General features: G+C 38.1%; 1 protein-coding gene across 1 annotated transcript; it reads left to right on the forward strand.

Annotated features, from left to right (window-relative positions):
* The first annotated feature begins 1,937 nt into the window (after window positions 1–1,937).
* LOC144440731 (beta-1,4 N-acetylgalactosaminyltransferase 1-like) lies at window positions 1,938–15,974 on the forward strand. The gene is made up of 2 exons (XM_078130114.1): window positions 1,938–3,351; window positions 15,880–15,974. The coding sequence occupies exons 1-2, from the start codon at window positions 1,938–1,940 to the stop codon at window positions 15,972–15,974; spliced, it is 1,509 nt and encodes a 502-aa protein (XP_077986240.1).
* The last annotated feature ends 2,234 nt before the right edge of the window (window positions 15,975–18,208 follow it).

Raw genomic sequence — 18,208 nt, forward strand, 5'->3', positions numbered from 1 at the left:
CCCAACTCTTCGCTGAATATAGGCTTTAGAAGGTATTGTGGCAAAGCAGCGAGAAATCTTTAAATTTACTCAGTAAACGACCGATCCTGATGTTTCATTTGGTTCAAATCATGAGCTGAGCATAATATTTCTGGAGCACCCTTCTAGATCATCAGAACTTTCATAGCCCCCCCCCCCCCTGAATGCTCAATTTTTCTTAAGCCCCCCCCCCCCATTGAGTTGTTTGAATAATTAATGATCTTCAGTAATTAAGCTGTATCTTTGGAATGCTATGTTTAAAATTCCATACAATTTGGCACATACATCAACCATATATATATATATATATATATATATATATATATATATATATATATATATATATATATATATATGGTTAATCTGCATAATCAATGTTTTAAAAAAAATAATTAGGCAATATGTTAACTGTACAAGCTTTTAGTTTCATATAATCAATTTTCCAAGTAAGGGATACGTCATGTAGAATAGCTATAGTTTACAATTTTGTATTCCAACAATGTATGTTGACCCAAAAACCTATGGTTTGCACTTGTGGGAGGCATTCAGTTTAAATCTGGTTTACATTTTACTCTTAACACGTTTGATATTTTTTTGACAGAAGTTACAAATATTACAAGAAATACATTCAATATATTTTTTACATTCTATGGTTGCATGAAATACAATCTGGGGGCGGACGATGTTCAAGAGAGCTTGCATGAAATGCAATTAGTACATTTTTACAGTTTATGATTGTACGAAATACACTATAGTTTCGGTGGGCGGGCGTCCAGGAATTTGCGTGAAATACATGTAATATATATTTTTTACATTCTAAGAGTTCACAAAATACATTCTAGGGTCGGCTGGCGGTCATCAAGGATGCTTGTACAAAATACATTTAATACATTTTATTCATTTTAGGTTAGGGCAATGATCCGGGGAGCTTGCATAAAATACAGGCTGGAGGATTTTCAAAAAAAATCGTTTTGCTGTACCCCTAACTTGGCAAAAAAGCCAGCATTCGGCACTGATTTTTCTACATTACCACCCAAAATGTTCAAACATGTAGTATTTTGTGATTCTATAAATGGTCACTGTACTGTATATGATCACTAACATTTTGAAGGAAAGAAAGAATTGCAGGTAAGTATTGTGAACATGAACTATTGTCATTTGTACCAAATGTAGGCCTAACCAAACATAACCAAACAGCGTGATGAACACTGTGATCGGTGAGCTGGCGTGAGACCGTGTACCGATACGCACCCAACTGAATTATTTCCATGTATCGTACGTAATTCAACTAAGTGTCTCATCCCTTTTCTGATGATGCTGTCGCAGGTTTTCCAATGTTTGATCTTTTTCTCAAACAAGGTGGAGAAAACAAATATATGTTAAATTTGGTGGTCTTGTTGACTGAAAAATCGTCCCATGCATTCACCAATCGTGTCGATTTGTCGCGATCTGTTTTCAGTTTTGAAAAAGGCAAATAAAAAACAAAAAAAACCACCACACCACCTTTCCTTCTTTGAACATGGCCGTATCTAGAATCTGAACGACACAGACGATAGCAGCAATGTTTAGTAGTATTAAACCACTTACGTAGTACATTACCAATTCAAGTGCATGTATATGGTCGTATGTACAAACGTCTGTCCAAAGTTTGTAGTGTAAGGACACCAATGTATGTGCAGATATTGAATAGGTCATGGTCTAAAATAGTGGGATAGGCTTATTGTTGAACCTCGCTATTCATGTGAAACGCGTCACCATCTCCCCTTTTCAACACAAATCGACACTCAAGGGTAAAATTGTTAAGTTCTACGGCAATGTCGTGTTCTCAAGTGAAAATTTACACATGAAAAATAATACCTGGATATAGTATCTACCTTTGCATAGGAATTGTGACGTTCTCGGTGTTTAGGTTGTACACCATGGGGACTGTAGCGTTTCGTACAACGTGGTTTATTCTACTTTTATTTGGTATAATTGGCCTTGTCGTCACGGTTTGGTATAGCACCATTGAAGACATGGAATGGAGAATTGTGAAAAACAGCCACTCTGGACCTCGACCAAATCAAGCATATTTCGAAAGAAACCCACACATGAGAATTTTTTCACCGATTTCTAAATATATTGCTGTTGGAAAAGAAGACGATCAGATTGAGTCACCATGCGAATGTGCGAATACGAAGGTTACAGACAAGTTGAATTCTTTGGCAAAACTACGGCGAGAACGTGAATTGACAGAGTGGAATAGACACCATAGGCAATCCAGCGATCCGTTGATGATGTGTGAAGCCTTTACACCACTACGATATCCTGCAGGTGGTGTTACCGTTCAACCACTCAAGTCAACACGTCTACATGGTCTACAATTACACGTCGCTATCGCTGATTTCCTACCTGAAGATCAACAGCTTCGGATTGTGCTAAGATGTAAAAAATTGAAGGGAGTGTTAGTTGTATTCAAACATGAGGGTAATTCGAGTGTGGGAGTTAGTGGAAATGACTCTACCGAAATGATTATCACAGCTAACAAGAATGGACTACACGCTCTCAATACAGTTTTGGCAAATTTAAACTATAAAAGCACAGTTTATGATATCAATACAAGAGATATAATCTATATCACAATGTTAAATTTTGATATCGCTGTTCACGTTCACATAAAAAAACCGGCAGTACCAACGTTGTACGACCCAGGACCTTCCGGTGATATCAACTCATTGGTAACTATTATCACTAAAACGTTTGAACGGTATGGTTCAGTCAAAACACTAATTTCTAGCATACATAAATTTTATCCAAAGATGACCATCATTGTCGCCGACGATTCCGAGGTTCCTGAAAAAATTAACATTCCTAATGTAAAGCATTACATTATGCCTTTTGCAGAAGGATGGTTTGCTGGTAGAAATTTAGCACTCAGTCAGGTAAGAACCAAGTACTTTGTTTGGGTAGATGACGACTTTGTGTTCACTAAAGGAACTCACCTTGAAAATTTCCTCGAAAAATTCAAACATCCAAACTTGACAATTGACGTTGTCGGTGGGACGTTTGGAGATGCGAACGGTAAACGCCGAACGAACACAGATTGCTTAGGTTGTCGTACACTTGAAGTTACTAATAACTATGAAAATGATGACGGAGACTGTTTGGTTCTCAGTAACAAGAAATACCATGCTGTAAAAGAATTTCCCGAATGTTTCTACGCTGATGGCACAGATAATTTTTTTATGGCTCGAACCAGTACAACCAGGAGCGTTGGTTTTGACCCAGTTTACAACAGAATAGGACACATTGAATTCCACATCGATGGATTGGGAAAACTGCGTATGATGGGATGTACAGACGTTAACATTTTACATAAGAGAGTTACTAATAAAAAGTACTATAAATATCGGGAACTTGGACAACATTTCAACAAAAACCGAAGTTCATGCAATTTGCACACACTATTCAAGAACAATTTGCAATGTTTTAATTTTTAGCTCAACTGAGCTGAAGTGTGTGTGTGTGTGTGTGTGTGTGTGTGTGCGTGTGTGTGTGTGTGTGTGTGTGTGTGTAAACAACTTAAAGTCAAATACCACTGGACCGATTACCTTGGGTGTCTAGTTGGGACATTGTTCAAAACAAACTGATCTTACCACCGATGGGTGATGATTTGGGTGATTTGAAAAATATGATCTTTGGTAAAAAATGTAGACTCCAGAACTGTTCATGACATGATGATCCCATCAGTGATATGTGAATTAGGTATGAAAATTCGTCCTTTTGGTCAAAAATTTGGAATTCCAAAATAATTGAGTAGAATGGGTTGAAATTTAATGGGAATGATCTTAGTGGTGTTTAGATTGAGAATTGTTTATCATGATTGGCCCTAGCAACCATGACCACGCGCTTAGCAATATTGAAAATAATATAGCGTGAACTCCATGTTGTAGCCTCTTCAGCTCGAAAAAAACAGACCCGATTTTAGACCAAAGGGCTAGTAAATGAACCCAAAATGTCAGTACATGTGTACGTAATCAAGCAGTTGGAGTAGCTTATAAGCATGTCTATCAGTGAGCGCCAGCAAGTTTATGTATTCATTTATTGTATTTCTGTATTTAGTAAACTAGTTTGCCACCTCTTGTCAACACCGCCAATGGACAAATGAAAACCTCGCCATTGTAAATTGTAAGCTCCTTTGCAGCGCTATAGCAACCGTACAAAAGTCGACCTCCACAACGTCCGGACCAACTTTCCAAGGTAGCGATGCCTTCAGTGGCCGCCATTGAAGGCAGTGGTGTACTAAGCTATACTACATGTATATCAACAATGCGTGGGAGTTTATGGCTACCCGTTCTGGTCACAAATATGTAGAAATAATAAAACTACTGCTGTAATTAATATCATATATTCCCCAAATTATTTCAATGTGTTAGAATTAGTTTTATGTCGTCTAGAATTTATTTTTATAATGGTTGCAATTAATAGTATGCACTCCTTGAATTTATTAAATGTGTTTTCAATTAATTTCATGTGGACTATAATCAATTTTTATAGTAACTGCAATTAATATTATGTATTCCTTGAATTAATTACACGTGTTTTGATTAATTGTATGTACTGGACTTATTTTTATGTAGTCTAGAATTAATTTTATGTATTCCTTGAATTAGTTTGTATGGTTGCTGCAATTAATATTATGTATTCCTTGAATCAATTAAATGTGAGTTGATTAATTTTATATACTGTAAATAATTTTATGTAGTCTATAATTGATTTTATGTATTCCTTGAATTAATTAAATGTGTTTTCGAGTAATTTTATGTACCGGTCTTAATTTTATGTAGTCTAGAATTAATTTTATGTAGTCTAGAATTAATTTTATGTATTCCTGGAATTAATTTCATGTAGTTTAGAATTAATTTTATGTATGTTCCGAATTAACTTTTTGTATGTGCTGAATTAATTTGTTTGTATGTCCTGAAATAATTCTGTGTATGTCCCGAATTAATTTTTCCCCTACAATCCTTTGCGCGTGATTTCTTATTCAAAATGGCGGCCCGTAGTGGTACTTGGCGGGTTGTCATTCGAGAAAGGAATCAAGGAGGATTCTACCAATTTATGCTCAATCTAAAATCTTAAGTTTCGAATGTTTGATGACACAGGGACTCTGTCTTTGCTTTTCCCGGCCCAAAATGAACCACTGACCGGTCGTATGGTCGTGGCATGTATTTTTTCCATTGACTTTTCTCCACGACCGGTCGTAGGGTCGTGGCATGTATTTTTTTTTCACTGTCTTTTCTCGACGACCGGTCGTATGGTCGTGGCAAGTATTTTTTCCAATGACTTTTCTCGACGACCGATCGTATGGTCGTGACATGTATTTTTTTCCAATGACTTTTCTCCACGACCGGTCGTATGGTCGTGGCATGTATTTTTTTCACCGTCTTTTCTCACGACCGGTCGTATGGTCGTGGCGTGTATTTTCCAATGACTTTTCTCCACGACCGGTCGTATGGTCATGGCACAGTGACTTAGAAGCGCTGTTGACAATCCGAGGCTCTGGTCGCACCCTCCGTTCTACTTCGAGTGGTGCTATTAACCTATACAACCGGTCGGTAAAACTAGTTTTTACGGTGGTCGATCGTTTTCAATCTGTGCTCCACACTTATGGAACACTTTGCCGGCACAACTCATCAGGGCAGTTCAATCACTTGAAAATTTTAAACAATCGTTGAAAACATTTATTTTTAAGTCATTTTGTATAAGTATAGTCAGTGCTACAATCTGATTAAAATCCGATGTAGATGTCGGCTAATCGTGCATTGCTATCTTACCATCGTTATTTAGCTTGAATTGACCTTCGTATGTAGTACATGTTTACGTTTTAAGCCTGGTCGTAGAGGAGGCGATCAGCCTAAAAACGTAAACATGTACATCGGATCTACATCGGATTGTATTGGTCAGTGCTACTGCTTTTACAATTTCTCCTTTTATTACACTTTTTGTCATAAAACCTTAGCATTTGGGTGTTTGAGACACACACAATTCTTGTTTGAGACGCACACAATCCTTGTTTGAGACACACTGAATCCTGGTCATAAGACCTTAGCATTTGACGTTTTATGCTACAATTTACTCTAACACAGAACACATCAAAAGATGCGTTAGTCGGAGGTGACTTCTTCAAAGTATCCTGCTTTACACACTGTTACAATTTCGTGTGGTGTCTAAGACACACTATCTTCTGGTCTGTCGAACAGAGTAAATTGTTGACAATAACTGTTAAATGCTAAGCATTTATGACCATCAAAGATGCCGCTTTCAACGTTGAAGAGAGCGCTCGAGCTGTCAGTAGACGTTTAGGCGATGTCCAGTGTTTTCGGTGACCATCCCGCTTTCCACTGATGTTTTTCGTGTCTCATTTTCACCCTCTCTCGCTGTCTTTTCGTAGAGTACGTACGTTTAGTGTCTACATCAAATTTTAAAAAGTGGTGTATGATACGCTCAAACTTCAATGATTGTTCATCCAAATTAGATGGTACTCTGCCGTGCGTGATAGTAGTCCTGCTTGCATACGGAGTAAGTCGTCCCTTGAGTGAAACGCGTACACCATCTGCGAGCATGCTACCGTAAAAGTGACTCTTCAGAATCGCAATATCACAATGTATTAGTCGCATCTCTTCGGCCTAGATGGTCAGTGGAATCATAAAAAGGGGGTACTTTTTCAGATCACCCTCCGAGAATATGGGTACGATGCCCCATTTCTACTTTCTATGTCGTGTCGTTGAAGGTATAGCTCTGGATTTATATGCTACGGGGTTTCGACACGACGTGTCGAAACCCCGTAGTGTAGAAATCCAGAGCTAGTTGAAGGTAAAACCTCCCGGATTTCGGAAAAAGGGGGTTTTTGAAGTGATTTTCTCCCAGATTCAGTATACAAAAAAGAGAGGTTCTTTTTCATTGAAATATTAACTCGAAAAGGGGTACATATGAAATTTCGCTCGTAATATTGTACACTGTGAACAGTATCACATCACCTGTGGATCAATGTATTTTTGTAGCTTCATACACGATAAGTAAAATCAAAGTGAATTTTTGGCCCGCATCCAAACATCATCACCCTCAGTGGCAATCATGATTTTAACCTGTTTCTGTACTCCTCCAGAGGAGGCGATCAGGCTAAAAATGTAAACATGTACCAAGAAGGTCAATTCAGGCAAAATAACGAAGGTAAAATAGCAATGAACGATTAGCCGACATCTACATCGGATTTTAATCAAATTGATACATGTAGTAAAGGTCAGCACATCTAGTGGTAGGGGAGATTTGGAGTTTAAGGCAATTTTAGACTATCTTGGCAAACATTTCACATCTTTAAAAGACAATATCATCTCAAATTAGAATTGGGTGAAAATACTTAAGAACAGTTTAATATCAGTGTGACAGTAAAAAGGTTGTTGGTGCATCTGATTATTGGTTGTATGCATGAGTGACCTGTGGGGGGGGGGGAGGGGATCCTTGGGGTTTCCCCCTGGCAGATCTGCAGGTTTTTTTGCTTCTATTAAGGCAATGTTTAGGTCATTCATAGCCTTCGAGGTAATATTTCCAAGCTTCGAAAAGTTAACGTCAATGTAAGTTTCTTTTAAATGAACTTCCCATGTCACGTAAAAATGGGCCCGTAACATTAATTGCTATGAGCATTAATTGCATGTATAGTAAAGTCACCGGTATGTTAGAGAACTTTAGCAGGTCATACCTAGTGTTTAATATAAACATATGTCATAAATAAACATATGTCAAGTTGCTGAACTCTTATTGTACATGTTGTATATATGACATGGAATTATAAGAATAAAGAATATTGTCTATATGATCACTCCGGTGAGATTTATACTTGACAAAACTGAAATTGCGCCCTCATAGGCAGAGAGATTTACATATTGAAATCAAACGTTATTGGTACCATGAAATTTAGTTTTGACTTGAATTCTTTGAAGCAATCATGTAAAAGAAATGTTTCGTTTGAAGAATTAAAAGTTCGTTCTTTGGGAAAAAGCTTTAGTCAAAACATTAAATGTATGTTCTTTGGGAAGGAAAAGTTGCACAAAGAATTAAGATTTTGTATTGTCGCCTTGGGGCCATCGTCTACTCGTCAGTATGAACTTGTCAGTAGGGATTAATACACTTTCTATTTTGGATACTACATGTTATTGACACTACAAATCACCACATCTCATCACATTCCAGTTTATATAAATACACTTCTGTTCTTTACCGTCAAATTTCCATACCAAAGCAATATATTATGAAAGGTTAACAAGATACGACCAGCTAACGATGTATCTCAACAGTGCAGTAAACAGACTAGGCGAGGAGGTACGACCAGCTAACAATGTATCTCAACAGTGCAGTAAACAGACTATAAGGCTAGGAGGTACGACCAGCTAACGATGTATCTCAACAGTGCAGTAAACAGACTATAGGGCTAGGAGGTACAACCAGCTAATGATGTATCTCAACAGTGCAGTAAAGAGACTAGGCTAGGAGGTACGACCAGCTAACAATGTATCTCAACAGTACAGTAAACAGACTATAAGGCTAGGAGGAACGACCAGCTAACGATGTATATCAACAGTGCAGTAAACAGACTATAGGGCTAGGAGGTACGACCAGCTAACGATGTATATCAACAGTGCAGTAAACAGACTATAGGACTAGTAGGTACGACCAGCTAATGATGTATCTCAACAGTGCGGTAAACAGACTATAGGGCGAGGAGGTACGACCAGCTAATGATGTGTCTGAACAGTACAGTAAACAGACTAGGCTAGGAGGTACGACCAGCTAACGATGTATCTCAACAGTGCAGTAAAGAACCTATTGGGCTTGGAGGTACGACCAGCTAACGCTGTATCTCAACAGTGCAGTAAAGAGCCTATTGGGCTTGGAGGTACGACCAGCTAACGCTGTATCTCAACAGTACAGTAAACAGACTATAGGGCTAGGAGGTACGACCAGCTAACGATGTATCTCAACAGTACAGTAAACAAACTAGGCTAGGAGGTACGACAGCTAACGATGTATTTCAACAGTGCAGTAAACAGACTAGGCTAGGAGATACGACAGCTAACGATGTATCTCAACAGTGCAGTAAACAGACTAGGCTAGGAGGTACGACCAGCTATAACGATGTATCTCAACAGTGCAGTAAACAGACTAGGCTAGGAGGTACGACCAGCTAACGATGTATCTCAACAGTGGAGTAAACAGACTAGGCTAGGAGGAACGACCAGCTAGCGATGTATCTCGACAGTGTAGTAAACAGACTAGGCTAGGAGGTATGACCAGCTAACGATGTATCTCAACAGTGCAGTAAACATACTATAGGGCTAGGAGGTACGACCAACTAACGATGTATCTCAGTTCATTAAACAGACTAGGCTAGGAGGTACGACCAGCTAACGGTGTATCTCATCAACAGTGCAGTAAACAGACTAGGCTAGGAGGTACGACCAGCTGACGATGTATCTCAACAGTGGAGTAAACAGACTAGGCTAGGAGGAACGACCAGCTAACGATGTATCTCGACAGTGCAGTAAACAGACTAGGCTAGGAGGTACGACCAGCTAACGATGTATCTCAACAGTGCAGTAAACAGACTAGGCTAGGAGGTACGACCAGCTAACGATGTATCTCAACAGTGCAGTAAACAGACTAGGCTAGGAGGTACGACCAGCTAACGATGTATCTCAACAGTGCAGTAAACAGACTAGGCTAGGAGGTACGACCAGCTAACGATGTATCTCAACAGTACAGTAAACAGACTAGGCTAGGAGGTACGACCAGCTAATGATGTATCTCAACAGTGCAGTAAACAGACTATAGGACTAGGATGTACGACCAGCTAACGATGTATCTCAACAGTGCAGTAAACAGACTAGGCTAGGAGGTACGACCAGCTAACGATATATCTCAACAGTGCAGTAAACAGACTAGGCTAGGAGGTACGACCAGCTAACGCTGTATCTCAACAGTGGAGTAAACAGACTGGGCTAGGAGGTACGACGAGCTAACGCTGTATCTCAATAGTGCAGTAAACAGACTCGGCTAGGAGGTACGACCAGCTAACGCTGTATCTCAACAGTGGAGTAAACAGACTGGGCTAGGAGGTACGACCAGCTAACGATGTATCTCAACAGTGCAGTAAACAGACTAGGCTAGGAGGTACGACCAGCTAACGATGTATCTCAACAGTGCAGTACACACTGGCTAGTGATTAACCTACATACTCGAAAACCTCAAAGTTTGTATGAATCTTAAAAGCTCGCACGTTATTAATTTATGAATTAACTTATCTTACTGAAATGCTGGTAGAATAAGATTTGGGTTGTTTTTGCTCATTGTCATCTATTTCTCGCCGTTGTAAGCTATACTGCTTTAACTACTATAGTCACTGCTCCCTACTCTGGTTATTGTCGATATCTAGCCCATTGGTCAGGCTTGCATAGCATGTGACATGCGTGGTGGTAGATCTGTGACTCGATTCTGACCAGATTCTGACTGCCCAGATTTTGACTGCTGTGTTTTAGCCTACCTGATGTAGACTAGTGCGAACGGCTATCGCTACACTATTCCCCTATCGTAACTGACAATTTGAATTGTTCAATTTGCGATAGGAAGAGATCACAAGTTGAAACATTCTAAATGTCAGATAGGATAGCGGAATAGTGTAGCAATAACCATTTTTTCCTTCCGTAAGGAAAGAGATGTATAAAGGGGCAACTGGTCTCTGTGTGTGTGTGTGTGTGTGTGTGTGTGTGTGTGTGTGTGTGTGTGTGTGTGTGTACGACTTACACTAAAAAAACGTCAGACCAATTGCCTTGGTATTTGGTGGGGATATTACTTTTAAATTTGGTGTCTAGTTACAAAATTGTTCAAAACAATTGATTGCATTATAGGTATGTGATTTGGGTAAAAAAATGTCATTTTTGGTAAAAAAACCCCTTAAACTCATAAACTACTGAGCAGATGGGTCTGAAGTTTGGTGGAAACGTTCTGTAAGGGGTGTAAATTAAATTCAATCATGACATGGTGATTCCATGAGTAATATCCAAATTATGGCTAAAAAGATGTCTTTTTGGTCAAAAATCTTTAATTCAAAAACTACTCAGCAGATTATGCTGAAATTTAATAAATATGTCTCTGGGATGAATAGATAAAGAAATATTAAGCATACAATGATGTCATCCGTAAAAATGTGAATTTTGGTCAAAAACATTTATCTCAAAAAGTACTTTGTCATTGAAACTGAAATGTGGAGAAATGTTTCTTGAAGTGATATGCTGGAGATTTTGTTCAAAATATTTTGACATGATTAGCCATAGCAACCATGAGTATGTCTTTAGCAACGAAAAAGGGAAGTATTTTTTGCTAAAATAACATCATCTGGTAGGTAAGTGAGTAATCATTAAAAATGTATGCAAATATCCCTAGCACCCATGACCACGCCCATAGCAACATCCAGACAATTGTGTATTTCAGAAAGATAACAACAGAGATTCTTAGACAAGTGAACAAACATTCAAAGAAAGTATGTAAATGTGCCTTTTGGTCAAAAACATATAAATTCAAAACGATTCAGCAGATTGGGCTGACATTCAACAGGGATACATCTGTGGGTGTATAGATGAAGCTATATTAAGCATATAATGATCTCATCAGTAATATGCAAATTAGGTGTAAAAATGTTAATTTTGGTCAAAAATTTATATCTCAAAATGTACTTGGTCAGTGAGACTGAAACTTGGTGAGATGTTTCTAGAAGTGTTATTCTGCAGATTTTCTTCAAAATATTTTGACACAATTGTCCATAGCAACCATGACCACGCCCTTAGCAACAGCCAGATGGCAGTATATTTTGGTCAAATAATATCATCTGGTAGGCAAGTGAGTAAACATTCAAAGAATGTATGCAAATATCCTAGCAACCATGACCACGCCCACAGCAACAGCCAAACGGTCGTGTATTTCACAAATATAACAGGGATTAACAGACAATTGAATAAACATTCAAAAAATGTATGCAAATGTGCCTAGCAACAAGACCACGCCCATAGCAACAGCTAAATGATCGCGTATATCGCAAAGATAGCAATTATGGTTGGATAGGACTGGACCGCAAATGAACACTTATTGTTAGCATGGACTAGCATATATAGATAAACATTTTTAAAAACTGTACAGTTGTGCTACAACGCCATTGGCGGTAGTTTATTGTTACCTCTTCGGACAAGCCGTAATCGAACAATGTCATGAATTTGTAACAGTGTGTTTGGGTTGTGACATGACACTGTTTATATACATGTTGCCAAACACCTAGAGAAATGAATATCTGGCTTCAGACAAGCCTTTAGTTTGGCAGAACAGTGTCAAGACCCTATACATTCCACTTTAGCGGTTAAACATATTGTCGACAACGTCTATTTCGAGTGCAGTGACTGGCGTCAACTATTATGACTCGACACGCTATGTATTGGTATTATCTAGATTGCCCACATGCGCATAAGTGATGCTAATTTATGTTGTATCACAGACTACTTATTACTTGTCTGTGGTTGTATTGTATAATGTAATTAGAACAAAATAGCTGAATAAGTTCATATGTTGTTAGTTTGTATTTTTGAGACATTCTGGAGATGGCGTTAGCCAGGGAAGGACTTGGCTCTGCCATGTCTGATCTCAGCGCTATCTATCTACTGCAATAAATAAAGTCGCATGCATGGTTATGCTCAATATTAGGTCTTCGAGGTGCTTCTGCACAATTACTACACTTCACTATTTGTCAGAACAGTAGTCGGTGTTTATTTTACCCCCTTCAATACAGACACCTGACGTCCTTACTTGATAAAGTGAGTGTTTATTAATTCACACAAGTATCACTCTCTTACAGAGAACACACGAGCTGTATAAAACGCCAGTTTACTTTCCAGATCGAGATGGTAACTCATTCTCAACCCAAATTCTTCTGGAATCACTCCCCGTCTCGAACTACATTAAATTTCCCGCGGTTCGAAGTAAAGCGGGAAATTATTTCTTGGCATGACGTAACTACTGGCCAATGGGAGGCCAGCTTTGCAAAGGTGTTCTGTGCAACGTGGTAGTGGTATTTAAGTGAAAGTGTGATGGTATTCATCAGTCTAGCATTGCCACCAGTACGTTGTGGATATCCACTTTTAATTTTTCGAAATAATTTATTTCGTTTAGCATGTCCGAGCCGAAGTTCTAGATCAGCTTTTTATTTTCGTTCCCCAAACGTCACCTTTCTGTAAAAAGATGCCCAACTTGAAAAGCACATGTAGCATTGCTTTTGGGTACAGGTTTCCAGAACTGTTTTCCTTAGAATTACAGGGTTTTTATTTCTGGATTTTCTTTGGCGGCTCTGTGCTCTCTGGACGTTTTCAGCCTTGTAGATTCCGTATGCCTTTTCGGCAAATTTACTTTCGTTCATGTACAATCTTTTGCGCCGGCAAACAATTTCGTTTCAAGGCTTTTTCAGTCAGCCTTGTACTGTTCAATAAAGGTTTGCGTGGCCATGCACACATTACTCGGGCAACGCTTCCCCCTACACTATGACTTGTCATGTGTGTGTGTGTGTGTGTGTGTGTGTGTGTGTGTGTGTGTGTGTGTGTAGTCTGGATAAGACGTGTACCCCCAAAAAAATAAATAAATAAATTAAAAAAAAAATTGGTGAGAGTACCCCTTCTATATACATACTATATACATACATCGCTGGGGAAAGAAAACAGATATGCATGAAGGTCACAAAAACAAAGAAAGTTTTGTTTATCTTTTTGTTTTAAAATGTTTTTGTTTTTTGTTTTTTGTTTTTTAAATACGATTGGGTTATAAGAAACACATGTGCAAAAAGCAATGATTAGAGCCACGGTTGAAACTATATGTCTAGTAGAATTTAATGTATTTTAGGCAAGGTGAAGAAATTGCCGAAATATTGGTCCGTGAAAATATCTACAAAGAAGACATATTCAAGTTTGAATAGCTTAATTTATGCCATTTATTTTTACTTCCCATAATTGGAGGTATTTAAATGGCAATGTCTTTCTGTGTGTCTGTGTCTGTGTGTATGTCCGTCTGTGTCTGTCTGTCTGTCTGTCTGTCTGTCTGTGTCATTTGCTTAAAAACGACTGGCTCAATTATAATGACATTTGCTATGAATCATCCATATGCAAATGCAAAGAACTGATTAGATTTTGGTAAATATCCAATGATCATCAGTTATTTGCGTAATTACTGGTTTTGAGTAATTAGGCTATATCTTTGGAACGCATATTTCAAATTCAATATAAATTGGTGCATATGTTAACCATAATAGGGTGCATATGTCCTATACGGTTTCTTGATTTAGCTTAAAGCTTTCCTGAATAATGTGCATAATTAATTAGGCTAAATCTTTTGACCTAATTTGGATATTACTAAGGGAATCATCATGTCTTACACCCTTAAGAATGTTGAACCAATCTGCACAGTAGTTTCTGAGTTTAAGTGTTTTGTTTTTTTAACCGAAAATCCCATTTTTACCCATATCACACACCTGTGATGCGATCATTTTCTTTTGAACAATTTCTCATCTAGATCCCACGAGTAATGTCCCCACCTAATACCAAGGCAATCGAAGTGGCAGTTTTTGAGTTTAAGTCGTCCACACACTTACACACACACACACACAACAACAACAACAACAACAATAACCCCCCCACACACACACACACACAGACAGACAGACAGACAGACAGACAGACACCAGCACTACTGGACCTACATTGTAGTTCAGTTGTGCTAGAAAATTAAAATACGATAGCTCTATCACTACTAGCAACTAGTTTTAACGGTCAAATATTCTTTGTCAATGCAACACTGTAAATTCTCAAGAATTTACGTCAAGATTTGAGTACATGAAACGTGTGTCATTGAGCTACCCATTACTGTGTACATTGTCACACTATAGATCTAGAGTTCAGACCAGACCAATGCGATATTATGTATCTGTCCTATAGTAACTATAAGACCTTTATTGCCAACCATGGGATAAAACAGGAACTTGCAACATCACTACTACAACACTTATATGACATCATCGCCAATTGCAGACCTCAAATTGTACTTGGTACACACCTGATGATTTTCATAACGGTTGTTTATGTTATAGCTTAAAGTTATGTATTTGTGGTATTTTTCAGTCACCTATACGTTAAACTTTCCAGATTACACAAGATTACATTTACAACTAATATAAATATAAATTAAACATAAGAATACGAATACGAATCAGTGTGAAAGTCGGATAAAATGACTACCTGTCATAAGGACCGACAGGTAGCAAAAGCTGCTGGTCCTTACGGAAAACTGCTGGACCATATGCAGTTCACATTCCGGGAGTTCACACCCATGACCTGTATCTACACCCTCATACAGAACACATGATTTTGAACTTTAATAGGATACAACATATATTTTGATGCACTAAATAAAAGAAAGAATATCGAATTGTTTTATCAACTCTTTATTTCATGAAAATATTATTATTTGCCCCTGACGGTGAGTAGAATTTTTTTTCTAAAGTTTGTAACTGACCCAGAGGTCATGAAAATTCATTCTCTCATCGGATCTCTTATTCACTGAATGTATTGTATTCATTCAATACAAATACAGGTCTAGGTACATAGATTGTAGATAATTTACGGGTGAATGAATCATTCACATTATCTGCAATCTCCAAGAGATCAGTCTTCTCCTCCCCCATTGTTTGATTCTCTAAATTCTGAATCACATGATCCAAGTCAAATTCATTATCTGTATCAACAGCTGATGTAGTAGCAGCAACGGAATCCTCAACACCTCAAGGTAGCAGCAATGTCAGCATAGAGTGCGTCATGAAGTTGAGATTGTTTGTCATATGATATGATACATATACAATGGATGTTTCAACGAGGCTACTCTTTGACCTTTTGTTTGGGCGTAAGCTACAAAATTTGAATGATGAAAGCTCGCTGACCCAACGACAAATAGACCCTTAGAATTACCAGAGAATAAAGAAGTACTTGATGATACCAGTACTTTGTGAGTTGGTAGCTGCAATAAGGCTCGGGTCAGAATTTACGGCGAGGGCGGGTGGGGGGACTGGGGTGAAATTAGTTTAGTCAAAATTGTTTTCGCATTCCCCCCACTTTGCGCACTCAAAATAATTCCCCCCCCCCCGAAATGAACCCAATAATTTCTGTAGTCCCTCCCGGCTACATATATTTTAATGTGTAAACCCCCCCCCCTCCTCCCGGCTCCACTTGCCAGAGATGTAGAGTATATGGTAACTAATATGGAAACTAACAGTGGAAATCAACCAGTGTCCATACCGTGAACAATGAGAGAATCCTTTACAAATATATGTGGGCTTTATGAAAAAGATCTCACATTGGGCTGTAACCTATACTTGGCGATACTTAGCCAGCAGGGTTTTCTCTTTCAATCTTGATTATGAGCATAAACAGCATCATCCATGATAGCTAGTGGGGAGGGTCAAGTCATAGAATACTTTAAATTTGTCATCATACCCCAATTTTACTTAGCTCAATACATTACTTTACAACAGTACTAGTATGGCTATATTATCTGCACTTTAAACTTATTACGTACAGCTACAGAGATAGTTTGACACACACACATTCACTTAGCTATTGACTGCCTCATAATTAACTGTATAATAGGCAAATGAAGTGTACAATTTTGCAAAGTACAAGGCAAACGACTGCTCCTGAAGTTTGAATATTTAAACATGGAGAGAGAGAGAGACAGACAGACATACAGACAGACAGACAGACAGACACAAGAGTCTAGAGATATGCCCACAGAGGAAGACATACACAAATACATTCGCATGGCTGTCACCCAACTCTTCGCTGAATATAGGCTTTAGAAGGTATTGTGGCAAAACAGCGAGAAATCTTTAAATTTACTCAGTAAACGACCGATCCTGATGTTTCATTTGGTTCAAATCATGAGCTGAGCATAATATTTCTGGAGCACCCTTCTAGATCATCAGAACTTCCATAGCCCCCCCCCCCCTGAATGCTCAATTTTTCTTAACCCCCCCCCCCCCCATTGAGTTGTTTGAATAATTAATGATCTTCAGTAATTAAGCTGTATCTTTGGAAATGCTATGTTTAAAATTCCATACAATTTGGCACATACATCAACCATATATATATATATATATATATATATATATATATATATATATATATATATATATATATATATATATATATATATATATATATATATATATATAAGGATATAAGGATGCTTGTACAAAATACATTTAATACATTTTGTTCATTCTAGGTTAGGGCAATGATCCGGGAGCTTGCATAAAATACAGGCTCGAGGATTTTCAAAAAAAATCGTTTTGCTGTACCCCTAACTTGGCAAAAAAGCCAGCATTCGGCACTGATTGTTCTACATTACCACCCAAAATGTTCAAACATGTAGCATTTTGTGATTCTATAAATGGTCACTGTACTGTATATGATCACTAACATTTTGAAGGAAAGAAAGAATTGCAGGTAAGTATTGTGAACATGAACTATTGTCATTTGTACCAAATGTAGGCCTAACCAAACATAACCAAACAGCGTGATGAACACTGTGATCGGTGAGCTGGCGTGAGACCGTGTACCGATACGCACCCAACTGAATTATTTCCATGTATCGTACGTAATTCAACTAAGTGTCTCATCCCTTTTCTGATGATGCTGTCGCAGGTTTTCCAATGTTTGATCTTTTTCTCGAACAAGGTGGAGAAAACAAATATATGTTAAATTTGGTGGTCTTGTTGACTGAAAAATCGTCCCATGCATTCACCAATCGTGTCGATTTGTCGCGATCTGTTTTCAGTTTTGGAAAAGGCAAAAAAAAAAAAAAAAAAAAAAACACCACACCACCTTTCCTTCTTTGAACATGGCCGTATCTAGAATCTGAACGACACAGACGATAGCAGCAATGTTTAGTAGTATTAAACCACTTACGTAGTACATTACCAATTCAAGTGTATGTATTTAGGTCGTATGTACAAACGTCTGTCCAAATTTTGTAGTGTAAGGACACTTGGTCTAATAATAGAGGTTTGTAGTGTAAGGAC

Source organism: Glandiceps talaboti, chromosome 10 (assembly GCF_964340395.1).
Source record: "Glandiceps talaboti chromosome 10, keGlaTala1.1, whole genome shotgun sequence".
Taxonomy (NCBI): domain Eukaryota; kingdom Metazoa; phylum Hemichordata; class Enteropneusta; family Spengelidae; genus Glandiceps; species Glandiceps talaboti.

Bases quoted from the DNA above. Each gene is read 5' to 3' on its own strand.
- LOC144440731 (XM_078130114.1), top strand. From the start codon at position 1,938: ATGGGGACTGTAGCGTTTCGTACAACGTGGTTTATTCTACTTTTATTT. The intron at 3,352-15,879 runs GTACAGACGTTA...CTGTATCAACAG, and splicing joins AAAACTGCGTATGATGGGAT to CTGATGTAGTAGCAGCAACG.